General features: G+C 43.3%; 1 protein-coding gene and 1 non-coding gene across 5 annotated transcripts in view; one reads left to right on the top strand and one right to left on the bottom strand.

The window, feature by feature from the left end:
* GPC6 (glypican 6) overlaps window positions 1-27,519 on the top strand; it is a 928,307-nt gene that overhangs the window by 639,620 nt on the left and 261,168 nt on the right. For all 4 annotated transcript variants that reach the window (XM_064143898.1, XM_064143901.1, XM_064143900.1 and 1 more), the window contains one exon: window positions 20,621-20,786. In XM_064143898.1, the coding sequence (XP_063999968.1) occupies window positions 20,621-20,786 (166 nt within the window). The remainder of the gene's footprint in view (window positions 1-20,620; window positions 20,787-27,519) is intronic.
* On the bottom strand, window positions 6,262-6,454 carry LOC135175736 (U2 spliceosomal RNA). The gene has a single exon (XR_010302467.1). It is a non-coding gene; the product is annotated as a U2 spliceosomal RNA (small nuclear RNA).

Below are 27,519 nucleotides of genomic sequence, written 5' to 3'. Positions count from 1 at the left end.
AAGCTAAGGCATGTTTTAGGTAACCAGCTGGCTGTCTCATTTGCTAGTCAAAGGCAGAAAACAGTTCAATACCTTGCCAAAAGCAGCCTGGGCAGCACTAGTCCAAGAATCAACATGGGCTGTAATATTTAAGATGTCCTCCACAGAACTCAGACCAAGAAGCTGGTGAGGGCACAATGGACTCTGAAGGCCAGGATGCATCTAAGACTCTAGGAAAGCAAAGAATCTGAAACCAATTCTTGTGAGAAAAAGACTCAGTTATTTTATTGACTTTTTTTTTCAGAGAGGGAGGATAATGAGTTTTCTGTGAAACTTAATGAAGTATCACCAGAGAAGAAATTACATAATATGAAATCCTTAGGAAGGATTGAAAGAGCATATTTTGTATTTCCAGAACAGTAAAGAATCATTGAGGCTTCCTATTTCTTAACAAACCTTAAAGTGAAAATTCTGTCTTTCCATAAATCCAAGTCTGTCAGGCTAGACAGAGAGCTGCTTCACTTTTGCACTTGCATGCTTTCAGCCCTTCAAAATTGTATCCACAGCACTTTCTGAAGCAGTTCATCCTTTTGTAAATCTCTAAAGAGATGCAAAGAGCAGGAAGCATTTTGCATTTGTGGGAGCTCGAAATCTCCGCCAGCAAATACAATTCAGGCAAAATGAAAATGTATTCAAGCTACAGCAGGCAAAAAAAAACTCCAACAAACAAAACAAAACATTGGAAATAATATTGCAACACTTTGGTTTGCATTCTTTGTATCTTTGCATGTTTTTTGTAACACATTTTTGTATTTGTGACTGAGATCAGAATGCAGTGTTTACTTCCAAGGAATATTCAAGGCTTAAAGCAAAAGAAAACTCTTTTTTTTTTTTTGGTCTTCAAAGGCTCAGGAAATTTAAGCATGAAACAGATTCTGTTATGTTGTGGAAGACATTTTTTTGGCAAAGATAGTTACACCTGTTACACTTTTTTAGCACTGAAGGTCGTGTCATAGAATCATAGAATCAACCAGGTTGAAAGACACCTCCAAGATCGTCCAGTCCAACCTAGCACCCAGCCCTATGCAATCAACTAGACCACGGTACTAAGTGCCTCAGCCAGGCTTCTCTTGAACACCTTCAGGGACGGCGACTTGACCACCTCCTTGGGCAGCCCATTCCAATGGCTAAGAAAAGACTACAGTAGCTTTAGATGCTTTTGAATTCCTTTTTCAATCACCATTTGAGTTTTCATAGAATAATAGAATCAATCAGGTTGGAAGAGAACTCCAAGATCATCCAGTCCAGCCTGTCATCCAGCCCTGTCCAACCAAACAGACCATGGCACTAAGTGCCTCAGCCAGGCTTTGCTTCAACACCTCCAGGGACGGCAACTCCACCACCTCCCTGGGCATCCCATTCCAATGCCAATCACTCTCTCTGGCAACAGCTTCCTCCTAACATCCAGCCCAGATCTCCCCTGGCACAACTTGAGACTGTGTCCTCTTGTTCTGTTGCTGGTTGCCTGGCAGAAGAGACCAACCCCCAGCTGGCTACAGCCTCCCTTCAGGTAGTTGTAGACAGCAATGAGGTCACCCCCTGAAAAAAAATACATTTGTCTTATACATGTGAATTTTGCTAAATGTGATTAATCCCAGAAAGCAGCCATCAAAGCCTCTGGAGAGGGGAAGGTGGGGGGGAAGCCTCTGTTTGAAAGCCAAGGTTATAGTCAAGGTTAATTCAGCGTGTCACAGAAGTGTGACTGTGACAAGATTTAGTGACAATGTAAGAGCAAATTAATGCAAGATCAGTGGCCCAGCTATTGATTCTTATCATGGGATCCTGCTGAAATGAAGTCATTATTTAATTACACTTTTACTTGCACTGTAAATGGTTCCTAGAATAGACTACACTCAATTTTGATGTCTGCAGCTCCATCTCCTCTTTTCTGTTTGTGAGTAAGGATTAGGAATAAGCACTCAAGAAAAACATTTGTTTGCTATAGTTTGCATACTGTCATTTTCCCACAGAAAGCAACCAAGAAACTGTTTGCATTTTTTTCATTGATAATAGTCTGTGATCTCAAACACCTCTCGATAGAGAATCACAGAATCACAGAAATATTCAGGTTGGAATGATCATAAAGTCTAATCAATCAGCCTACTCTAAATCGTAGCACCAAGTAACACATCCAAATGATCTTTAATCACATAGAATCATAGAATCAACCAGGCTGGAACAGACCTCCAAGATCATCCAGTCCAACCTAGCACCCAGCCCTGTCCAATCAACTAGACCATGGCACTAAGTGCCTCAGCCAGGCTTTCCTTGAACACCTCCAGGGACAGTGACTGCACCACCTCCCTGGGCAGCCCATTCCAATGCCAATCACTCTCTCTGTGAAGAACTTCCTCCTAATATCCAGCCTATACTTTCCCCGGCACAGCTTGAGACTGTGTCCCCTTGTTCTGTTGCTGGTTGCCTGGGAGAAGAGACCAACCCCCACCTGGCTACAGCCTCCCTTCAGGTAGTTGGAGACAGCAATGAGGTCCCCCCTGAGCCTCCTCTTCTCCAGGCTAAACACCCCCAGCTCCCTCAGCCTCTCCTCATAGGGTTTGTGTTCCAGGCCCCTCACCAGCTTTGTTGCCCTTCTCTGGACACATTCCAGCATCTCAGCACCTCTCTAAAATTGAGAAGCCCAGAACTGGACACAGGACTCAAGGTGTGGCCTGACCAATGCTGAGTACAGGGGCAGAATAACCTCCCTTGTCCTACTGGAAACACTGTTCCTGATGCAGGCCAGGATGCCATTGGCTCTCTTGGCCACCTGGGCACACTGCTGCCTCATCTTCAGCTACTATCTACCAGTACCTCCAGGTCCCTTTCTTCCTGGGTGCTCTCCAGCCACTCTGTCCCCAGTCTGTTGTGCTACTTGGGGTTGTTGTGGCCAAAATGTAGAGCCCTGCACTTGGCCTTGTTCAATCTCATCCCATTGGCCTCTGCCCACCCATCCAGCCTGTCCAGGTCCCTCTGCAGGGCTCTCCTACCCTCCAATAGATCCATACTGCTCCTAGCTTGGCGTCATCTGCAGTCTTACTGAAGAGACCAGGAAACATGGGGTTTTGAAACCTCTGAAGATTTTCAGATCACGTTTCAGGAAATCACTGCTCAAGCAGTTTTCCTGCTCATCTTGAGTCATTTCAAATAGTTTGTTTTACTGCCTCTAGAATTAAACTCTGAAGTTACTATCAAGTAACTTAATTGGGACCTACAAATGTATAGTAATACTGAGACTTAGGACTATTAGTGCTGCATCTATTCTGTTCACTCCTCTGCTGTTTCAGAAAGAAAACAAGTTATCTTCTACTCTCTGATTTTACATTAGAAATGTTTCAGCAGCCTTATAAGGTCTTTAAGAATATCTTTTGCTTAGGATATTTATTTCTAGAGATACAATTGGAAAGAATACATTGATTTGCCATTGGAATGGGCTGCCCAGGGAGCTGGTGGAGTTGCTGTCCCTGGAGGTGTTCAAGACAAGCCTGGCTGAGGCACTCAGTGCCATGGTCTAGTTGATTGTATAGATCTGGGTGCTAGGTTGGACTGGATGATCTTGGAGGTCTCTTCCAACCTGGTTGATTCTATGATTCTATGATACAAATATTCCTCTCAAACTATAGTTGCCAGAGAGAGCAATTGTCATTGGAATGGGCTGCCCAGGGAGGTGGTGGAGGTGTTCAAGATAAGACTGGATGAGGCACTTAGTCTAGTTGACTGGATAGGACTGAGTGATAGGTTTGACTGAATGATCTTAGAGGTGTCTTGTCTTCCAACCTGCTTGATTCTATGATTCTCTGATTGTACAAACACAGCGTAGTTGCATTTTTTTTAGGGTGGCTTGGTACCTGGACCAAAGTTGTCAGCTTCAGAATCTGTTCCAATATCCACCTTTAGATACTCAGGATACTATGAATTTAGTGGCTTTTCTCATATCCACTGCAATGCTTAGCTTCTCTGTCAAAGCTCTATAGTACTGCTAACTTCACAACTACTGTCTTCTTCATTGAAGGTGTATGATCTCGCTGGATTGCTGAGAAATTCTCCCCTAACTTGTGAGATACCTTTGTGTTTTGAATGTGGCTGAGACTTTCCTTACTTTTAAAAGGTTTGGAAAGAGGCTGTGGTAGTGTAGCTGACAGTTCATCCATACCAGAGATGGTAATGATGAGACATCTTTTAGTAGGCATTATAAATTTATATCTTGCATTGAGAGTGCCTTTATGGTTTGAGCAGGTTTATCCTTGTGGTTCTGGAAACCAGACCACTAGGTGGATTATGTTGCTGTATATAAACTATATCCCAGCATGTTTGATAAATCAGGTGGCTTAATCAGATAAAGATGAATGGCAATGAAGTAGGTTAAATACAAATTTACTGCCAGGCAGCCATTATGCAGTGCTGTATTTTACTTTTACTGGATTTTCTGACTTAGCCAGCTGTAAGTTCACTCATTTGTCACTTAGAGAGACAGATAAAATTGTCATTCAGTCCAATATGTGTGGTAATAGAATCAGTCAGGGTTGGAAGGGACCACAAGGATCATCTAGTTTCAACTCCCCTGCCATGGGCAGGGACACCCTACCCTAGAGCAGGCTGCCCACAGCCTCATCCAGCCTGGCCTTAAACACCTCCAGGCATGGGGACTCAACCACCTCCCTGGGCAACCCATTCCAGGCTCTCACCACTCTCATGCTCAACTTCCTTCTCACGTCTGACTCTCCCCACCTCCAGCTTTGCTCCATTCCCCTCCCAGTCCTGTCACTCCCTGAGAGCCTAAAAAGTCTCTCCCCAGATTTTTTGTAGCCCCCTTCAGATACTGGAAGGCCACAAGAAGGTCACCTGGGAGCCTCCTCTTCTGCAGACTGAACAGCCCCAAATCTTCCAGTCTGTCCTCACAGCAGAGCTGCTCCAGCCCTCTGATGAGCCCAGTGGCCCTTCTCTGGACGTGCTCCAGTATCTCCACATCCCTCTTGTAATAGGGGCTCCAGAACTGAATGCAGTACTCCAGGTAGAGTCTCAGCAGAGCAGAGGAGGAGAATCACCTCCCTCCACCTGCTGGCCACACTTCCGATGCAGCCTAGGATCTGGTTGGCTTTCTGGGCTGCAAGTGCACACTGCTCTGATCCTTTCAGGTTCAGCATGAATGGCCATCTAAGAAGGGACAATGTCTTCTTCAACACGCTACAGAGTATCTTTCACTTTGTGGAATGAAAACTTGTTATGCTGGGGGAGGAATTAAAAAAACCTTGCCCTGGTCTCTCTGCAAGTATATCCAGGATCAGGTCACACCACTGCACATTTAAATCTGTTCTAACCTATTTTGTAATGTCTTTGAAAGTCTGCTGAGATGAGTGATATTAGCAGGGACAAGAGTAGTCACAGTTGCAAGCAGATAGCTGCAGTGATTGCATCAAGCCAGGTGGAGTACACAGGCTCAGCAGAGTGGGTGGTGGTGTAGCCATTGACTGTGTCAATGAAAATGATGTAGTCACAGAGGGAGTACCATGGATTTGAATTCCCCCTGATCAAAAGACCAAAGCACACAGGGTAGTTTTATGCTCAGCAGCCAGGAAGAAAGGGACCTGGGGGTACTGACAGATGGTAGCCTGTATCAGGAACAGTGTGGCCAGTAGGACAAGGGAGGTTATTCTTCCCCTGTACTCAACACTGGTCAGGACACACCTTGAGTACTGTGTCCAGTTCTGGGCCCCTCAATTCAAAAGAGATGCTGAGGTGCTGGAAGGTGTCCAGAGAAGGGCAACAAAGCTGGTGAGGGGCCTGGAACATAAACCCTATGAGGAGAGGCTTAGGCAGCTGGGGTTGTTTATCCTGGACAAGAGGAGGCTCAGGGGTGACCTCATTGCTGTCTACAACTACCTGAAGGGCTGTAGTCAGGTGGGGGTTGGTCTCTTCTCCCAGGCAATCAGCAACAGAACAAGGGGACACAGTCTCAAGTTGTTGTGAAGTTGTTGTGAGGGAGGCGTAGGCTGAATGTTAGGAGGAAGTTATTCCTAGAGAGAGTGATTGCCATTGGAATGGGCTGCCCAGGGAGGTGGTGGAGTCACCGGCCCTGAAGGTGTTGAAGGAAAGCCTGGCTGAAGCACTTAGTGCCATGATCTAGTTGACTGGCTAGGGCTGGGTGTTGGGTTGGACTGGATAATCTTGGAGTTGTGTTCCAACCTGGTTGATTCTACGATTCTGTGATCATACTCTGACTCAGAGTCACAATGCAGCAGGGGTACCTAAAAGCACTGCAGTTTCAGGTTGATGCATGGAGGAAGTGGAGGAAGTGGTTACTCCTTCCCATGGCCTCCAAATCCATTTAAAATAAAGTTTTCAGGCTGAGAATGTATCAGATATTAAAGTGATGAGAACAGATGAGGTACTTCATCTTAGCCAACAGCTGGGAAGTGTGCATCTGGGACCAGGGCTTCAGTGCATAGTGCAGAGCCCTTCCGTCCTGCTGAGGTTGATATAGGATCAGTGCTTTGGAGAGCTGCTGACAATAACACATAAATGAGTGATTTCTGCACTTGAGAAAGTGAGCACTATAAATCTAGCCAATTGCAGTCATTTGCAATGATAATTGAAATTGCTGATTTTTAAATTAGTATAGCAGTAAGCCACATAAAGTGTTCTTGGTCTGGTTTTTTTCCTTTCTCTTTTGTTTTCACATGTGTAAAGGATTTGCTGCCTTCTCAGTCCTGGTCAATCCAACACAGACTGCATTTTCTTGCTCACTTTGGGATAAAGGAAACAAATTCAACAACAGCTTACTTGCTGAGAATTTATGAGGAACAAAATAGTAAAATCAATATTTTCATATGCTTGTAGATTCTTACTCTATTTTTCACATTAACCTAAAGTTTGCAGTGGATTAAATGAAGACTTGATAGCAAACTTCATATTTAATCTGTCTCTGCATAAAAGGGAAATGCAGATCTGATTGTTAGGTGTGTTTTTACAGTGTAGATTTTTATCTGCCTCCTGCAAGGAAGATGTGAGCAAATAACCTGTTTAAACTCAATAAATAGCCTTTCAATGAGCACTTCCTTATTTCCAACCTATGCTACAGAATCTTTGCTTTTCATTAGAATATTTTCTGAAGATTATGGTCCCTAAGCTATAATTTTATAGTGAAGGGTATAATAGAGCTGTTTTGCTGCTGCAGTTCACCCTTCTGTTAACTGTTAGGGAGCAAGGCAAGACATCAAATTTGACTACATAGGTACACAAGTTTAGGTTTGGTATGTTTATGTGGCTATGAGTGTGAAAGAAGAAGAAAGTTGGGTCTTTTATACCAGAATAATTTGTTTTAATGTGATGGAAGAAAACATTCTCAGGGAAATTATATACTTGACTTCATACCATATTCTCATCTAGTACTGTGGAAATTGACTCTATTTTTCTGTAGTGCACATCTCAGAGGCAAAACACTGAGGAAAAAATCCCTTTTCTTACTGTAGAGGAATTAATTCCCCTAGCTATTCTCAATCACCTTACTATTTTTCTCTTATAGTGACTTGGAAGTAGGACAGAGAGACACTAGTAAGGATCCCTCTATTGCATTTTGTGTCTACAGGGAATCGTAGAATCATAGAATCAACCAGGTTGGAAGAGACCTCCAAGATCATCCAGTCCAACCTAGCACCCAGCCCTGTCCAATCAACTAGTCCGTGGCACTAAGTGCCTCATCCAGGCTTTTCCTGAACAGCTCCAGGGACATCAACTCCACCACCTCCCTGGGCAGCCCATTCCAATAGCAAATCACTCTCTCTGGGAAGAACTTCCTCCTAACATGCAGCTTATACCTCCCCATGACACAACTTGAAATTGTGTCCCCTTGTTCTGTTGCTGGCTGCCTGGCAGAAGAGACCAACCCCAACTGGCTACAACCTCCCTTCAAGTAGTTGTAGACAGCAATGATCAAGAAGGGCTGTAAAAAAAAATACCCCCACAATCAAATAATGCTTAAACAATAGGATGAAGATGCAAACTTCTTTTCTTCTCTGCAGTTCCAAAAGCTCAAATGTAATACTCAGCAGAAATGTGGGCAAACATCTCCTAAACAGGTCATTCCAGAGTGTAGTCATCCCAAGGTACACTTGAGCATCTGTTAAATATTTTATATATCATATTTGTATTTACAAGTAGCTTTATGAAAACCTAGCAAGAGCATCTGAGAGACCATCGAAGAGGAAATGTTAACAAGGAGCTATAAGAGTGATCTCACATGATTTGGCCCACATAATGCAGTGGTCACTTAGGGATGCTATAAATAGACAGTGAGTTATTTATAAATCATCCCTCTGCTTCCGTGCTACCCTGGATATATTACCAAGACATTGTGTATTTTATTGAGGAGGCTGTGGCTTATTATTAGCAAGCAGCAGTATATCTGACTAGACCCTTGTTGAGGTACCTTGAAAATATGGCACCATTCTTCACTTTAGAAGTCAAGAAAAGAGTTTAAAATCTCTACATTCCTATATGAGCCACACAGACTTCATTTTACTTTCCTGTCTGTTGTGCTCCATCCTGTTCTTCTTTCACATCAGGAAATGAAACAGGAGCATAAGAAAAGTATTATCATAGAAACATGAAATTATTCTGTTGGAAGGTAGGAGAGCCCTGCAGAGGGATCTGGACAGGCTGGATGGGTGGGCAGAGGCCAATGGGATGAGATTTAACAAGGCCAAGTGCAGGGCTCTACACTTTGGCCACAACAACCCCAAGCAGGCTGGGGACAGAGTGGCTGGAGAGCAGCCAGGAAGAAAGGGACCTGGGGGTACTGGTAGAAGATGAGCCAGCAGTGTGCCCAGGTGGCCAAGAGAGCCAATGGCATCCTGGCCTGCATCAGAAACAGTGTGGCCAGTAGGACAAGGGAGGTTATTCTTCCCCTGTACTCAACACTGGTCAGGCCACACCTTGAGTCCTGTGTCCAGTTCTGGGCTCCTCCATTCAAGAGAGATGTTGAGATGCTGGAACATGTCCAGAGAAGGGCGACAAAGCTGGTGAGGGGCCTGGAACACAAACCCTATGAGGAGAGGCTGAGGGAGCTGGGGGTGTGCAGCCTGCAGAAGAGGAGGCTCAGGAGGTCCTCATTGCTGTCTACAACTCCCTGAAGGGAGGTTGTAGCTAGGTGGGGGTTGGTCTCTTCTTCCAGGGAAGCAGCAAGAGAACAAGGGGACACAGTCTCAAGGTGTGGCAGGGGAGGTCTAGGCTGGATGTTAGGAGGAAGTTCCTGGCAGAGAGAGTGATTGGCGTTGGAATGGGCTGCCCAGGGAGGTGGTGGAGTCGCCATCCCTGGAGATGTTCACAAAAAGTCTGGCTGAGGCACTTAGTGCCATGGTCTAGAGGACTGCATAGGGCTGGGTGCTAGGTTGGATTGGATGATCTTGGAGGTCTCTTCCAACCTGGTTGATTCTATGATTCTGTGACTACAGATGCACATTGTAATGTCATGCTGAGCTTCTAGTCAACCAGCACCCTCAAGTTCTTTTCTGCAAGGCTACTCTCAATCTGACTGGCTAGGGATGGGGGATAGGTTGCACTGGGTGATCTTGGAGGTTTCTTCCAACCTCATTGATTCTATGATTCTATAATTCTATGTTGTGTTCCAGATAATCATAGAATCATGGAATCAACCAGGTTGGAAGAGAGCTCCAAGATCATCAGTCGGACTTCAGCAAACAGCCTTTAAAGTTGGTTTTGCATTACTTGCTGAAGTGGTGACTGGCTCTTTGTCTTCATCTTGTCTCTAACAAGGTGTGACCAGCTTATTGCTAACAATCAGATTTAATGTTTCTTCTCAAAACTCAGCAGTCTTTGGTTTTGGCCTTCTGAATTTTACAAAGAGGAACAGGAATATGGACAGCTTGAAACTTGTTTTGTCTCTGTGGAGATACCACTGGTTTTTTGTTTGGTTTGTTGTTTGCTTCTTGGTTTGTTTGGTTGTTGGGTTTTTTTTATTCAATAACTCAAAGTTACTTAAGGGGTTTTACCTTTTGAAATCACATGAAAAATGTTCAGTGTAGGAATATGATTAATCTTACCAAGTACATGAAACTGTAAGCCTTGGTGTGCTAGTTTGAAGCTAGCTAGAATATTTTGGCGAGAAGAATTAGGTTATAGGCTGCAAAAAGGAAACAATGGTGATGTCTGCTTCACTCAGAGACTTGCTGAGTTGTATAAAAACATAAACATAGATAACAGAGTTTCTGTCTGAGCTCTGGGGCTGCATGAACTTCTCTCTAGCCTAATCTGCTGTCTGTGTGACTAATACATCTGCTTCCTAACCCTCCTGGCCGACTCTCCAAACTCACCTTTGAACATAAGACAAAGTCTGGGGTAAGGTAGAGGGGTAGGAGGAAGGTGGAAAGGTGGTTGGGAGCCCCTCCTGGGGACTCAGATTTCTGAGAGGGCTGTTGTGTTTCTGTATTATTAACTTGCATATTTCTGTCTCTAGCTATATATATTGTAAATACCTGCTTGTATATCCTGCTAAGCTGTAAATATGAAGCTTCATTCATTCAATTTTCAACAGCTGAGTCTAGTCTGGGTGATTTTCTTAAGTGTAGGGGGGCAGGTAACACCCAAACCATCACACTTGGAGTTGCCTGCTTCACTATCCCTACAATTTAATTTCTCTCTCTAGTAGAATGGCCTTCTTTTAGTTCTAGTCCACTCAGTCTCTTCCAGTTAATTGCTGCTGATATGCAGCACAGACAATTCCTTAGTCATGCAGAAAAGCACCTGTAAAGAATTTGCATATCCTTAGTTGCTGTGTCTAGGAGACTGTTCTTGTCAACAAATTGAGACAGTGGTCACCCTACTATACACTTTAAAGTGTCTTTCATATCATGACTCCATACATCTCTCTTAGAGCAGGAAGGAGGTGGAACATGTTGGGTCAATCTGTTGTCACTTGTCGTCTCAAATTATTGCATAACTTATCAGCTACCAAGACTGCCAACATTATGTATGCATCTGTTTCTTTCTCATCAGGGCTAGTGTGCTCTTGCTGACACCACACAACTAAAACATCCCACAGCCTTCTGCACCACTCTGACCTTCATACCCTTTAAAATCAGTAAAGCAATTCACAGATCAGTGAACAGCAAACAAGATTTGTGAGTACTTACAAGTGATCAGAGCAGTTTTGCTGTTCTCTCGCTGTTTGGAAGAACTGATTTTCTTCTCAGGTGTTTTTCTCTCTTGCAGGATGAATCATAGGTAGGCAGTCAGCCAGACTGCTCTCAGGTTTAGTCTGGCTTACATGCTTCTTGGGTGCTGTAAGTAGAACTGACTTTGACCATTCTTTAGATCATTTTCTTATCCAGATACTGCTGCCAACATGCCCAACTGCTAGATTTGATCATTACCTCCTGCTATGGCAGTTCTTCTCTTTTTTTTTCCTTTCTCAACTGTTTCTCAGAATTTTCTCTCCTGCTTATCTGAGGGTTTGATTGCCAAATTATCAAGGACCTCCTCTTCTATTCTCATTTGTACCTGAACAATACTTTACCTGCTTCTCAGCAGCATTCTTTTTCCTCTCAGTGGAACAAAGCCACTTTTGCTTAGAATCATAGAATGATTCCAACTAGGTTGGAAGAGACCTCCAAGATCATCCAGTCCAACCTAGCACCCAGCTTTGTACAATAAACTATACCATGGCACTAAGTGCCTCAGCCAGGCTTTGCTTGAACACCTCCAGGGACGGCAACTCCACCACCTCCCTGGGCAGCCCATTGCAATGCAAATCACTCTCTCTGGGAAGAACTTCCTCCTAACATTCAGCCTATGCCTCCCCCAGCACAACTTGAGACTGTGTCCCCTTGTTCTATTGCTGGTTGCCTGGCCGAAGAGACCAACTCCCACCTGGCTACAGCCTCCCTTCAGGTAGCTGTAGACAGTAATGAGGTCACCCCTGAGCCTCCTCTTCTGCAGGCTGCACACCCCCAGCTCCCTCAGCCTCTCCTCATAGGGTTTCTGTTCCAGGCCCCTCACCAGCTTTGTTGCCCTTCTCTGGACATGTTCCAGCACCTCAACATCTCTCTTGAATTGAGGAGCCCAGAACTGGATGCAGGACTCAAGGTGTGGCCTGACCAGTGTTGAGTACAGGGGCAGAATAACCTCCCTTGTCCTACTGGCCACACTGTTCCTGATGCAGGCCAGGACTGGAGTATTTTCTCAGCTCTCACTGTTTTCAGTCCAATAAAATCTCTCATTTTAATCATATTTATAATCAAACAGCAGGAAAAATAATTGTGCCTCTGACAGGTGAAACAAAATGTACAAAGAGCACCTTAATATTTATATCTGAACATTCAAACATTTGAATTTGCAAGAAAGCTTAAATTGTAGACCAAAAAAAAAAAGGCTTTAAAGCCTCACCTGTAAAAGATTCTTGATTTAAAAGAAACAAAAATGCTTTATACAAAATATCCTTGTGACTGCAGTTTTTCAAGTGGTTTACTACATTTGGCTTTTCTGTATTCAGATAATGCAATAAGCAATTTTCCTAGTTTGCTGAAAATAGAGGTAGCTATTCTTTCCCTCTGGAATCAGAGGTCTGGGCTCACCCAAGTAAACATCTGAACATTTTGTCATATTTTTTGCCCTTGACTTCTGTGGGCACATTGTGAAGCTCAACAATTCATCTCCCCAACAATGATTTATTGGTTTGTGTATAAGATCCTGATGCAATCACTTAGAGAATTGAAGTGCTTATTTTCCTATGGCAAGTTTTGAATTACCGTGTCATGATAACTTGGGCAACTCCCAGATGGCAGAGATACTTAAAAGCAGTGTTGAAATTTTCTGGTGTATAACTTTTAGAATTTTATCCATAGAATCATAGAATCAACCAGGTTGGAAGAGACCTGCAAGATCATCCAGTCCACCCTAGCACCCAGCCCTAGCCAATCAACCAGACCATGGCACTAAGTGCCTCAGCCAGGCTTTGCTTGAACACCTCCAGGGATGGTGACTCCACCACCTCCCTGGGCAGCCCATTCCAATGCCAATCACTCTCTCTGGCAACAACTTCCTCCTAACATCCAGCCTAGACCTTTCCCAGCACAACTTGAGACTGTGTTCCTTTGTTCCCTTGCTGGTTGCCTGGGAGAAGAGACCAATCCCCACCTTGCTACAGCCTCCCTTCAGGGAGTTGTAGACAGCAATGAGGTCACCTCTGAGCCTCCTCTTCTCCAGGCTAAACACCCCCAGCTCCCTCAGCCTCTCCTCATAGGGTTTGTGTTCCAGGCCCCTCACCAGCTTTGTCACCCTACTCTGGACACATTCCAGCACCTCAACATCTCTCTTGAATTGAGTAGCCTAGAACTGTGGGGGTCTCCTGTAGTGGTTTAGATGGCCATAGTGTTTCCCTTGTATTTTAGTTCAAGCACTGATTCAAAGACACTAGTACAAATCTGAAATACTCAAACCAGGTCTACTACTTTTCAGTCATCTGGGATGCAATGAATTGTTAAAAAGGTAGCTATTTTTATCTTTAGGAGGTTAGTATTGGGCTAGACTTTTGGTTGATATAAGCAAGTATTCTCAAATTGACCTTCTACAATATAAATTCCCAATTGTATATGGCTGATGCAGTTATTTCCATTTTCGTATCAAGATGTGCTTTAAAAGTAGTCAGCTGAGACCTTAGCATCTGAGAGCAAGGCTGAAGTGATGAAAGGTATTTCTAGAATGCATTCAAATATCCTTTTACTATTTCTATGTCATTTTAATTAGATGCACAAATAGTTTCAGGTCAACTATACAAAAGAAGAACTTGCTTAATGAAGCAAGTTTCTTATTCAATGAAATAAACAGTAACACAGTGATCTTGAAAACAGCCAAAATACAGGCAAGCAAATTTACTATCTTGCATCCACCACTGAGCAAATCTTACCTGAAGAAAACAAAGAGCAAAGGGAAGGAAAACATCAATGGCAACTAAGTTTCACCTGCTTTGTACAGCATAAAAAAGAAAAGAAGATCAGTAGGGAGTATTTGTAATGTGTTGAGAAGATAGGGTCAAAGATATAAGACAAAATATAGTGAGTGATTGGACTGAGGTTTAGCCTTTGTACTTGAGTTAATTTAAGATGAAAGAAAAAAGATTCTGAAGCTCTTAGGATGGGTGCTCCAAAGGTTTCTGGCAATTCTGTGTACCCTGTTAAGTGTACTTCATGACACATGTCAGCCTGATGCCAGTTACACCTTTGTTCCTGTGGGTAATAGGATACGGTTTGGGGCTCCAGCGGAATGCAATAATCAGTAAATCTTAAATGAAGGGTTTTGGTTTGCTTTTTCTTATTAAATCACAAGGATGGACTTCTGCTCTTTATGTCTCATTTGATTTTTCATAGAATCATAGAATCAACCAGGTTGGAAGAGACCTCCAAGAGCATCCAGTCCAACCTAGCACCCAGCCCTAGCCAATGAACTAGACCATGGCACCAAGTGCCTCATTCTGTCTTTTCTTGAACACCTCCAGGGATGGTGACTCCACCACCTCCCTGGGCAGCCCATTCCAATGCCAATCACTCTCTCTGCCAACAACTTCCTCCTAACATCCAGACTAGACCTACCCCGGCACAACTTGAGACTGTGTCCCCTTGTTCTGTTGCTATTGTAATTTTGTGTAGAAATACTAGTTTTATGCTGTGGAGTTGTTTTGGCATGAAGCAGTAGAAATGGACTAGGGAGCTCTAAACAGATCTATTAACTTTTTGGTGGAAAAGTGTGTGAGGACTGCTACTCTTAGTGATTTAGTTGGTGAGACATGCTGGGGTATTCAAGATCAAGCTCTGACCTGGTCACATATGGAAGCATTTTATCATTACTGCCCTTGTCACACTTAAAACTCTCAAGATAATTAGCCTGTGAAAAATAATATCCTTGGGAAACTTAGTTCATTCTTCTGTTATTAAGTTACAGGCAAACTACAAAGAGATCTAAAATGTGATGTAAGGATATCAGTGCCTTGGTTTCTCAGTCAGGGCATCATGTCTGTGCAGACAGACATCAACTCACTGAGTGGGGACTTAAGTTAACAAACACAGAGGTGTTAAAAACAGGGATTTATTTCAAAACTCTTATCCTGTTATGAACCATTGACAAGGGATTGTAGAAATACACTTCACCCTCTTCAATAAAGCAATGAATTTAATACTTTGTCATGAACACCAAATGGAGAAGGAAGTAGAAATTTCCACTTTAATTCAGCAGTCTGGTTGTTAATGCATTCGTAAAGCTTGAGATAAATAAAACACAATCCTCTTCTATTTCCCTGACTGTTGATTGTTCCAGTGCAGGGACAGTTTAAGAGAGCATCTCGTTCCTGGGCTGGCTGACTAGAAATCAGCTGATTACCCATGGCAGATTTCTCCCAAGGAGTGACTCCTTGTGATTCCAGATGGGGAAAGTTGTGTCCCCTGATGTGATCTCTAAAGTGAGACTCAGTTTTGATTTATTTTGCTATATTTGACAGATTTTATTGTAAGCCAAGAAGTATCAGGGTCTGGACCCAAGTATGGCTCCAATTCAATGTTACTTTGGAATCATAGAATCATAGAATCAGCCAGGTTGGAAGAGGCCTCCAAGATCATCCAGTCCAACCTAGCACCCAGCCCTGTCCAGACAACTAGACCATGGCACTAAGTGCCTCAGCCAGGCTTTGCTTGAGCACCTCCAGGGACGGTGACTCCACCACCTCCCTGGGCAGCCCATTCCAATGCCAATCACTCTCTGTGAAGAACTTCCTCCTAACATCCAGCCTATACCTCTCCCATGGCACAACTTGAGACTGTGTCCCCTTGTTTGTTGCTGGTTGCCTGGGAGAATTTTCTCTCCTGCTTATCTGAGGGTTTGATTTCCAAATTTTCAAGGACCTTCCCTTCTATTCTCATTTGTACCTGATCAATACTTTACCTGCTTCTCAGCAGCATTCTTTTTCCTCTCAGTGAGCACAAAGCCACTTTTGCTTAGAATCATAGAATGATTCCAACCAGGTTGCAAGAGACCTCCAAGATCATCCAGTCCAACCTAGCACCCAGCTCTGTACAATCAACTATACCATGGCACTAAGTGCCTCAGCCAGGCTTTGCTTGAACACCTCCAGGGACGGTGCCTCCACCACCTCCCTGGGCAGCCCATTCCTATGCAAATCACTGTCTCTGGCAAGAACTTCCTCTTAACATCCAGCCTAGATCTCCCCTGACACAACTTGAGACAACATATATTAGCTACTTCTGTAAGAACTCTTCTATAACTACAGTCAGCAGAACTACATGTGTGATTGATCTTTCTAAAGGTGACCACTTATTTAATCGCCTGATTTATTTCTAACAGAAAAAAAAACAAACTAAAAGCCAGTGCTTTTGATTATAAAAACAGGTCAAATACATAACAAAGCAATCTTTGCAAATGTGCTGTTACAAGAAAGTACAACTTCATGGGTTTTACCCAAAGAAATTCTTTCCTCAATTATTTATATTTGCAAGTTCACCACTGTGAAATTTGTCTTCTAGATGAAATAGTATTCCTCCTAGAATTTCTGAAGGGGGTAAACAAGTGTTCAGTAATGAAGCCCTCAAGAATCTTGCATTTTAGGGTTTTTTTGCATGTACGCAAAAACATACATTTAGATAAAGTTGAAGCTGTCAGAAAATGCAGTAATGTAACATGTCCTGCAGCAACTAGACTCAATCAAAGCTCAGTGTGCTAGTTTGAAGCTAGCTAGAATGTTGTGGTGAGAAGAATTAGATTACAGGCTGTAAGAAGGAAACAATGGTGACGTCTACTTTACTCATAGGCTTGCTGAGATGTATAAGAACAAGAACATGAATATAGATAAAGGTGTCACTCTCTGTCTCTCTCTGGGCTTTGGGCTGAACTTCTCTCTCTGACTCAACCTGCCATCTGTGTGACTAATCCATCTGCTTCCTAGTCCCCCTGGCTGACTCTCCAAACTTTCCTTGAATATAAGGCAAGATCTGGGGAAAGACCAACATGGAAAATTTGTTTCATAGAATAGAATCAACCAGGGTGGAAGAGGCCTCCAAGATCATCCAGTCCAACCTAGCACCCAGCCCTATCCAATCAACTAGACCATGGCACTAAGTGCCTCAGCCAGGCTTTGCTTGAACACCTCCAGGGACAGTGACTCCACCACCTCCCTGGGCAGCCCATTCCAATGCCAGTCACTCTCTCTGGGAAAAACTTGCTCCTAACATCCAGCCTACACCGTAAACATATATAGGACAGTGTGGGTCTCTGTTGTAGCTGGTGTCTGTACTTCTCTCCCTACCCTGCTTCTGTGTGTATAAACCTTCTGCTTTCTAACCCTCTTAGCTGATTCTTTGATCTCACCTTGCATGTTAGGGATAGTCTGGGATAAGGTAGAAGGCTGGAAAGAAGGTGGAACAGTGGTTGGTATCCCCTCCTGGGGACTCTGGTTTCTGAGAGGGCTGTTGTGTTTCTGTATTACTTTTTAACTTATATAAAACCCTATATTTAACTTACACTTTTTAACTTATATATTTCTGTATCTATTGTAACTATCTGCTTGTATATTGTGCTAAGCTGTAAACATAAAGCTTCATTCAATTTCCAGAGCCGCTGAGTTTAGTCTGGGTGTTATTCCAAAGCAGGGGGTGGGGAGTGGGTAACACCCAAACCATCACACTCAGGAAGGCACTTTTCTCATGTGCTACATTCCACATATGCTTATACTAAAATGAAGATGTCCTGCTCGGTCAGGAAGTGTATGATATAATTAATGACTTCTCTGTAGCAGCCTCCTCAGCTGTGCCATTCAGTGTGATTTGACTGATTTATAACATAAGATTTACGTAAGGGCTAGCTACATCCTAACTTTGGAGTCTATGCAGATTTCTTTGCTGTCATAACATAGAGACAACTGCAATGTATATTGAAAGAAAATGGGGGAAAAAATAAACCAAACAAAGCCAAAAACACCAGAAAAAAAAAACCACAAATGGACAAAAAACCCTCAGTGCATCTCCATCTACAAATCACAGTATCACAGTATCACAGTATTATCAGGATTGGAGGAGACCTCACAGATCATCAAGTCCAACCCTTTACCACAGAGTTACCTACAGAAAAGTCATCAAAAACCCTGGGCTGAGGAACAGTTCTACTCAGCAAACTGAGGTTTTCAATGCTTCTGGATGAAATTCACACCTGCAGAAAAGTCTGATTAGATTTAAGAGACTGAATTGTTTGGGGGGGGTTTAAAGATGGGAATAAGAAACAGGCTTTGAAAATACATTTCATAGAATTTGCCGGCAGCAAGAAGTAGTAAAGCCAATTATAGGTGGCTGAAAATTAACTTTCTGTAATAATCTCCAAGGTTCATGTATTCATAGCTTTCTGAAATAACACTCTGAGTAATCTTTATGTTTGTTTTTCTACCAAAATTTCAGATGGTTGGAGCAAAATTTGATTTTTTTTTTTCATGAAAGATATTAGCTCTCATTCAGGAAGAAAAAAAAAACCCTAAAAGTAGAATCATAGAATCAACCAGATTGGAAGAGACCTCCAAGATCATCCAGTCCAACCTATCAACCAGGCCTGTCCAATCAACTAGACCATGGCACTTAGTGCCTCATCCAGTCTTTTCTTCAACACCTCCAGGGATGGCGACTCCACCACCTCCCTGGGCAGCCTGTTCCAGTGCCTGACCACCCATGCAGTAAAGAACTTCCTCCAAACATCCAACTTAAATCTCCCCTGATGCAACTTGAGGCCATTTCCTCTTGTCTTATCATTAGTAGAATCATTGAAGAATAACCTCCCTTGTCCTACTGGCCACATTGTTCCTGATCCAGGCCAGGATGCCATTGGCTCTCTTGGCTACCTTGGCACACTGCTGGCTCATGTTCAGCTATTATCTACCGGTACCCCCAGGTCCTGGCTGCTCTCCAGCCACTCTGTCCCCAGCCTGTAGTGCTGCTTGGGGTTGTTGTGGCCAAAGTGTAGAACTCTGCACTTGGCCTTGTTAAATCTTTATACTGGCTCCTGTTGCATTACAGAAGAGCTAACTGCAGTAGTCCCAGGCACAGTCTGTTTCAAAGGAGTCAGGATACATTCTTACCACTCTAAAAGAATGAGCAGGACCCAAGGGTCTCATATCTTGCCTGAATATTTTCATATGCCCTATACAAGAGCAAGTGCAGGGTTCTGCACCTGAGCCAGAACAGTCCTCACTATCAATACAGACTGAGGGTTGAGATGATAGAAAGCAGCCTTGTAGAAAAGGACTTGGAGATGCTGATGGACGAGAAGCTGGACATGGACAGACAGTGTGTGCTTGCAGCCCAGAAGGCAAATCCCATCCTGGTCTGCATCAAAAGATGCAGAGAAGTGATTCTACCACTTTGCTCTGATAAGACCTTACCTGGAGTATTGTGTACAGGTCTGGAGGCCTCGATATATGAAGGACATGGACCTGATGGAGCAGGTCCAGAGGAGGGTCATGAAAATGATCAGTGGGTTGGAGCAGCTCTGCTATGAGGACAGGCTGAGAAAGCTGAGGTTGTTCTGCTCAGAGAAGAGGAGGCTCCAGGGACACTTAATAGCAGCCTTCCTGTACCTGAAGGAGGCTTACAAGAAGGATGGAGAGAGACTGACTGGATGAGGCACTTAGTGCCATGGTCTAGTTGACTGGATAGGGCTGGGTGATAGGTTGGACTGGATGATCTTGGAGGTCTCTTCCAACCTGGTTGATTCTGTGATTCTATGACTTCTATGACTGTTTACAAAGGCCTGCAGTGATAGGATGAAGGGGAATGGCTTCAAACTGCAGAAGGGTGGATTTAGATGGGATGTTAGGAACAAGTTCTTTACTATGAGGGTAGTGGAACACTGGAACAGATTGCCCAGGGAGGTGGTTAGGGTCTCATCCCTAGAGATATTCAAGGTGAGGCTCGACAGGGCTCTGGGCAGCCTGATCTAGCTGAGGATGCCCTTGCTGATTGCAGAGAGGGTTGGACTAGATGACCTTTGGAGGTCCTTTCCAACCTGGATCATTCTATGACTCTGTGATACCTCTTTATCATGGTGCAGTTATCAATAAGTTTATAGAAGTCATCGAGGTTATCCTGCATTTACTGTTCTTTAGTAAAGAGAGTCTGATCTAGTGGCAGTCTGACTTGCAATGCTAGCTTGAGTAGAAATAGCTTGGAGTGTCCTCAACATCCCCTGTGGTCAGTTTGTTACTGCCCAGCTGATTCCCTGGATGTTTTTCCTTCGTGTTCCAGTGGATTATGCGGGAGGGCTGGGGAGGTGAGCACTGCCATCAGTAGGGGAGTGTTGGTTTTTGCATTCATGAACATTGTTCCTGGCTGTGCTAAGTGAGGACAATTGGCAGCAATCGATTAGTCTCATAGAAGGATGTTATTAAGGATTGAGCTCTTTTTTTCACAGATTGGACTTTCTGCACTTAACTGCTTGAGAGGCATGATCTCAGTGATCCCAGAGTTCACAGAACAGGAGATTGATTTCCTCCTTTTTTTCTTTTTCTTTCCCCCCCCCTTAAACTCTGCAGGTCAGTCCCACCCCAGGGTGCATCCGGGCCTTAATGAAGATGTTGTACTGCCCTTACTGCAGAGGACTTCCCACTGTGAAACCCTGCAACAACTATTGCCTCAATGTAATGAAAGGCTGCCTAGCAAATCAGGCAGATTTGGATATTGAGTGGAATCTGTTCATAGGTAAGAGTTTAAATATCAGTGGAAGGAAAATGCTGGTTACAGAAAACAGAATTTTGTGAGGCTAGGAGATACTGTTGGTCAATATCTCACTTTCTAATTGACCTTCCTGGCTTGCAGTGAGAAATTGTCTAATTTTAAAAGGAATGCTGCTGAATTACTACATGCTATGTGAAATGTTGAGAAAGCTTTGGTTGAGGATTTGATAACAAGCTTAACATGGCAGAAATAGGATGTGTTACATCCAAAAACTAGGCTCTTGCAAGCTGAGAAGATAATAACATTGTATAACGTGCAGTCAACATAAATCACAACAGCTGCTCTTCTTCATTCTGGTAGTATATAAAAGCAAAATCTTTCAAAGATATGTACTGAAAGGATTATTAATTCCTTGTTCTTGATTAAAATATGTTAATATCTTAATGGAAAGTACCAAACACACAAGCAAAATGTTAGAAGGGATTACAGAATATGTATTTAAGGCGAATCCTATTAGTTTTATTCAGATAATCTTCACTCATGTAAACTAAGAAAAGAGTAAAGAAAAGAAAATGAGAATCTTCTTTAAACATCCATTCAGATATCCTGTAGGAAAAAAAAAATATACATAAAAGGAGTCCCAGAAGAGGAATACATAACAAGAAATAAGACCTTCAAACTGCTTTTGATGAAGCACAGAATAAGATGAGGAATTAGACAAGGGTAATGGTAATATACAAAGAACAGAACCAGCTAATTATACCTGTCACTAGTGAGCCTAGACTGGATTTCAGGAAAATAGAAGCAGATGGAAAATATGGGATAATGCTCTCTTTATTGCAGCCAAGGAAAGGGAATATGATTTTCTGCATCTGGAAAGACAAAAATCTGAGGAATCTCACTTTACTTCATTTCAAACCCCACTAACCAATGTGACTTTGAAAATTTGACTCTGACTCATTCATGGATTTTCACTTTACTCAGCACTGAGGTGGCTAGGGAGAAGAGAACAGGATGAAAAATGAATCAGAGTATGAAGAGTGAAAAATTGCATTGAGTGTGCTATAAAAACAGCATAAGCCAGAAACGAAAACAGCAATAATAAGCAAGTGATACATATAATCATGTCTTCCCAGTCTTCTTTTACTGGTTAAAGGAGCTGAATTAGGAACCAGTGTTAAGTGGAGGAATATCTGTGAGGTTTACTGCTGTAAAAAAGAGAGTCAGTTCATCATCAGAAAGCTAAGCAGGAGCTGATGGGGGAAATCTGCCCATGTTTTAGAGACATTGCATAAGCTACTCTGCCTTTGTTACTCAAAAGTGTGCAAGAGATGAGTTATCAGTAATTCTGGTCATCATGTAGGGTTTTATAGTGGGATCACTTATATAGTGGGATCAGTGCTGGGGCTAGTGCTGTTCAACATCTTCACCAATGACATTGATGAGAGCACAGAGTGCCTGCTCAGCAAGTTTGCTGATGACACCAAGCTGGGAGGCTTGGCTGATCCAGCTGAAGGCTGTGTGGCCATCCAGAAAGACCTGGACAGACTGAGAGCTGGGCACAGAGGAACCAGATGAAGTTCAACAAGAGCAAGTGCAGAGTCCTGCATATGGGGAGGAATAACAAACTCCACTAGTACAGGCTGGGAGGTGATCTGCTGGAGAGCAGCCTTGTGGACAGGGACCTGAGGGTCCTGGTGGAGAACAAGTTAACCATGGCACAGCAATGTGCCCTGGTGGCCAAGAAGGCCAATGGGATCCTGGGGTGTATTAGGAGGAGTGTGTCCAGCAGATTAACGGAGATTCTCCTCACCCTCTACTCTGCCCTGGTGAGACCTCATCTTGAATATTGTGTTCAGTTTTGGGCTCCCAGTTCAAGAGGGACAGGGGAGGAGAAGGGTACAGCAGAGGGCTATGAGGATGACGAAAGGACTACAGGGCATGGCTGATAAGGAGAGGCTGAGGGACCTGGGGCTTTTCAGTCTGGAGAAGAGAAGACTGAGAGGGGATTTGATAAATGTTCATAAGTATCTGAAGGCTGCCAGGAGTGGGGGGACAGGCTCTGCTCACTTGCTCCCTGGGATAGGACAAGGAGCAATGGGTGTGAATTGCAGCAAAAGAGGTTCTGCTCAAGACAAGGGGGAACTTCTTTACTGTAAGGGTCACAGAGCACTGGAACAGGCTCCCCAGAGAGGTTGTGGAGTCTCCTTCTGTGGAGACTTTCAAGGCCTGTCTGGATGTGTTCCTCTGTGATCTGTGTTAGATAGTATTGTCCTGCTCTGGCAGGATGCCTCGATGATCTACTCTAGTCCCTTCCAACCCTTAACATCCTGTGAGCCTGTAATAAACCAAAGGTTTTTTTAACTAAAATAAACAGCAGAGGCACACACTCGTTTGAATCAAAAGCCAGAAGGTAAGAATTTCAGATCTTGAGAGAAGATTTCCTTTCCTGGTGCTTTAAATTCAGTAAGAGCGCAGGGCAGTGTCAGGCATGTGTTGGAAAGTGTGGAAATGCTTACAGATTCAGACTTTCAGAGCCTTTGATGCAAAGCCCTTGTCTTCATCAATGTCTTTCAGATTTTGATTGCCCCTGCTCTGAAAAAACTGCATGAAAGCTTGTGTATCATGTTAAAACATAGTGCAAAGCTATGAAATGCTTTGTAATATACTGTGTGCTTCCTTAAAGGGAAGCAGGATGCCAATCAAGCACCCCTTTAGGTCAGTGATGACAAGGCAGTATAAAGTACAAATACATCAAGACATATTTTCTCTTTCTACCTATACTACTTCCCTTCTACAACTTGATGGGGAAGGGAATAAAGAAGGAGGGACAGAGGACTTCCTGTCTTTGCAAAAGCTGTGCTGTTTTATCCCATTCTGAGGCCTCTGACAGCTTTGCTGAATGTGAGGCTCCTTAGTCCTTCCTTTATGAAAGATTGAAATGCAGCAAGTTGCCTCTGCCTCTGCCAGCTGTCAGAGGCTTTCCGACAGCACGTGCAATTCCCTTAGTACTGAAAACAACAAAACTTCCACTCACTGAATTAAAACCAACAGCAGCACTTTACAGCACCACTGAGCTATGGAAGATTGGAAATTATGCATGAGCAGTTTTTATCCCTGTTCTGATCCTTGGAACCATGCACTTGGAAAAAAAATAAAAATATATATATATATATATTTTTTTGCACTAACAGTCTCTGCCTAGGCAGGAATCCCAAATGTTAGTGCATATTCATACACAAAAAGATAGCTTTGCTTAGCTCATAGTCTGGGTATTGCAAGGTCTCTTTGGCAAAAGTTGTTGTTACTGGGAGAAAACTCTCAGATGTGTCTGTCAGTAACTAAGCAAATACTGTAGATTCAGCTGCACGTTCTGTTATTGCTCTGCAGTTACTCTAATTGTCCACTAACAGCTAAGGTCTATAAATGAGGAGGCACAGAGCAAAGTAAATGGGCTCCCTGAGAATAGAATATGTTACATCTTCCACCTAGTTTTAAATTTAAAAGTCAGGACTAAAAGCACATTTATACAGGACTAATAAACCTTGTGTGGTAGTTTCAAAGCTTGGGAGAGTGGGACAGCTTCCCCTAAACATCTGATGCTTTTCCAAGATAGACTGAGGCTTTGGCCAGGCTGATCTAGGGTAGGGTGTCCCTGCCCATGGCAGGGGGGTTGGAACTAGATGATCCTTGTGGTCTCTTCCAACCCTGACTGATTCTATGGTTCTATAGAACCATAGAATCAACCAAGTTGGAAGAGACCTCCAAGATCATCCAGTCCAACGTAGCACCCAGCCCTATCTGAGGTTCTATGATTCTAGTGTTAGTAAGTGCTGAAAGAGCTACAGCATCACAACACAAAGTTTTATTGTATTGTTTCCTGTTTGTGCCACCTTAAGGTCTGTGTCCTTTTTGTGTAACGTTGTGTTATAGGCTTCTTCTATTTTGTCACCTTCATTATTGCACAATAAAACCAAATGCAGCACAATTGATTCCAGAGGAATTCCTCTGAAACTCAGAATTTGACTGAGAAAGGAAGATGGTCTTTAATAATAATATTGTGATTATAAACTTAGAATGAACAACTGTTTGGTCCAGGTATCTATATAAAATATTTAAGAGATGTTTAAAAGTAAACCAGTATTATGAAGGGGAAATTAATTAGTGTGAGATTATATTTTTTCCAACATTAATGTTGTTTATTAATTTTGATATTCAAAACTCATCCTCCCCCAACCACTACTTTTAATAACAATCAGTTCTTTGCACTGTCATGGAGACATTTTACAGATAGTACCCAGATCTAGTAATAATCAGCAAAATATGTAAACATTAACTGAACTGGAAGAGAAGATTCCTGCAGTCCAGTGCTGCTTGCAGTCAATACACTGCTTGCCCACTAGATGGACTCAAGGAGCGCTTTCTGCTTGTGGCAGAAGGCAATGGAGAATTATAGAGAGGCTTTTAAGTGTTTACTCACAAACTTATTATTACCTGACTCATGGGGCTAGCCACAGACCCAGCCAGTACCTATATGCTTCCAGGGAACTCTGTCCTGTCAGCCCCTGAGACTTGATTCTTCCCAGGCTTCTGGGGAAAGGAGGCAGACAATTTCTGACCTTGTCTCCTGGCTCCTCTGGATGATCTCTGCATCTCCAGGACTTCTCGTGTTGGCAGGAGACTTTCAGGTGCAGGCAGGATGTCTTGTGATGTGCAGTCTCAGCACAATGTCAGTCTGGCTATGCAGGCTGATTGTGTGGAGGCATTTAGAACCTGTTCCTGGTAAACTCATGACAGTGGAGTTTCCAGGCAAGCAATAAGGCAGTATTAAATGGCAGCAGGCAGCAGCAGGCACGAATAGCACGGCAGAGCGCACTGTGTCTACCTGTGTATCTCTTTTTATCAATGCAGGCTGAGATTAATTGCCCTTTAGACACAGAATAGCCCCAATCAGAATGGCAGTTAGCCAAACCTTACCATATTAGGTAAAGCAATAGGCTTGCTTTATCCTGCACAAGGCAGGCACAAGCTAAGTGTGTGTACCTTCTTTACCACAGGACCAAGACAGGTCTGGGCAGGCCAGAATCCTTAAACTTAGCAGCTCCAGGTTCTTTTGTCTTCTTTCCCATGGTTGCTTCTACCCATAACAGGAGGGAGAGCAGAAAAACATTCCTGGGCAAGCCAGGACATGTATAAGCTTATTCTGGGGCTATCAGGCCTACCACAACAACCAGCCACCTTGAGTTGGAAAATGTGTGTTGTGACAAAGCTGGCCTCTGATGTTCTGCCTGTTACTCTGCTGTCTACAGCTCCCTGCAGTGAGGCTGTAGCCAGGTGGAGGTTGCTCTCTTCTGCCAGGCAACCAGCAACAGAACAAGGGGACACAGTCTCAAGTTGTGCTTGGGAAGGTCTAGGCTGGAGATTAGGAGGAAGTTGTTGGCAGAGAGAGTGATTGGCATTGGAATGGGCTGCCCAGGGAGGTGATGGAGTCGTTGTCCTTGGAGGTGTTGAAGAAAAGCCTGGCTGAGGCACTTAGTGCCATGGTCTAGTTGACTGGCTAGGGCTGGGTGCTGGGTTGGACTGGCTGATCTTGGAGGTCTCTTCCAACTTGGTTGATTCTATGATTCTATGATTCTAGTCCTCATAATGTCTTTTGCATCAGTCTCAAGCAAAGTTAGCAAATGTAAGGTTAAAACAATAAGCAGAGGAGCTGTACTACTGAAGATACCTCAGGGGAGGAGCTAACTGATGCTGTGGAATAGGGAAAAGGAGATTTTCACTGTCTCATGGCCCAACAGATACTGTCAAAATTCTGCTTCTCTCCACGGAGCTATACCAATTAGCAGCAATAAGGTTTAGGGATCCCACTGCTCATTCGGTCATGGATACACAGAAGAGATGAAGAAAGATATTCCCACTTACAAAGATTCCAACTCCATCTATCTTAGGGAATTGCATTCAATTTTAACAATACTGTTACTACCCTTTTTACTAACTACCCTGCATTTCAGTCTCTGGTTCTATCTTGAGATTCTTTGACTTTCCCTAGCATTAGCTTTCTCTACAGTTGATCGTTTATATCCTTTCAACTGCTCTTTTTCTGAAGCAGGAATGTCAGTCAAGAAATGAGCTTCCCTTATCAGGCACCATACTTTCCCTTGGTGCCCTCGTTCAGCTTCAGAACCCACACTCACAAAAAGGTGATTTCCATGCATCTCATGCTGATGACTGACTGCCTTATCACAGTATCACAGTATCATCAGGGTTGGAAGAGACCTCACAGATCATCAAGTCCAACCCTTTACCACAGAGCTCAAATCCACAGGTTCAGGATGGTAAGGTGTCCAAGTTTGTTTTTTTCCCACAGTTAGCAGTGGAGTTAAATTTCTTCCATCTTGACAAAATGAGGTAGGTGATCTTTAACGCAAATGTCAAGCCAGATCATGAGTCAAATATGAGAGTTTTTACTTCAATAGTTTAAAAAATAGAAGAATAAAAATCCAGACCATTGCTTTAACCACAGCAATAACTATACCTGGACTTTTTTTGTCAGGATCCAAAGTCAATCATAAATGCTTTGCTGCTGTATTTAGCATCAGTGTGTGCTGGTTGAGTGCCTGCATAGTCCATGGATTGCAGCAGAGCAAATCCACCAAAGAGATTTACCACTACGTGGCTATTTATAGCAGTAGAAATTGCAGGTAAATTTTGTGTTCTAGAAATTATTCAGTGCTAAATGAAACACACTTTGATCTTA

This window comes from Pogoniulus pusillus, chromosome 5, assembly GCF_015220805.1.
Source record: "Pogoniulus pusillus isolate bPogPus1 chromosome 5, bPogPus1.pri, whole genome shotgun sequence".
NCBI classification, from domain to species: domain Eukaryota; kingdom Metazoa; phylum Chordata; class Aves; order Piciformes; family Lybiidae; genus Pogoniulus; species Pogoniulus pusillus.
This window is presented reverse-complemented; position numbering and strand designations above follow the sequence as displayed.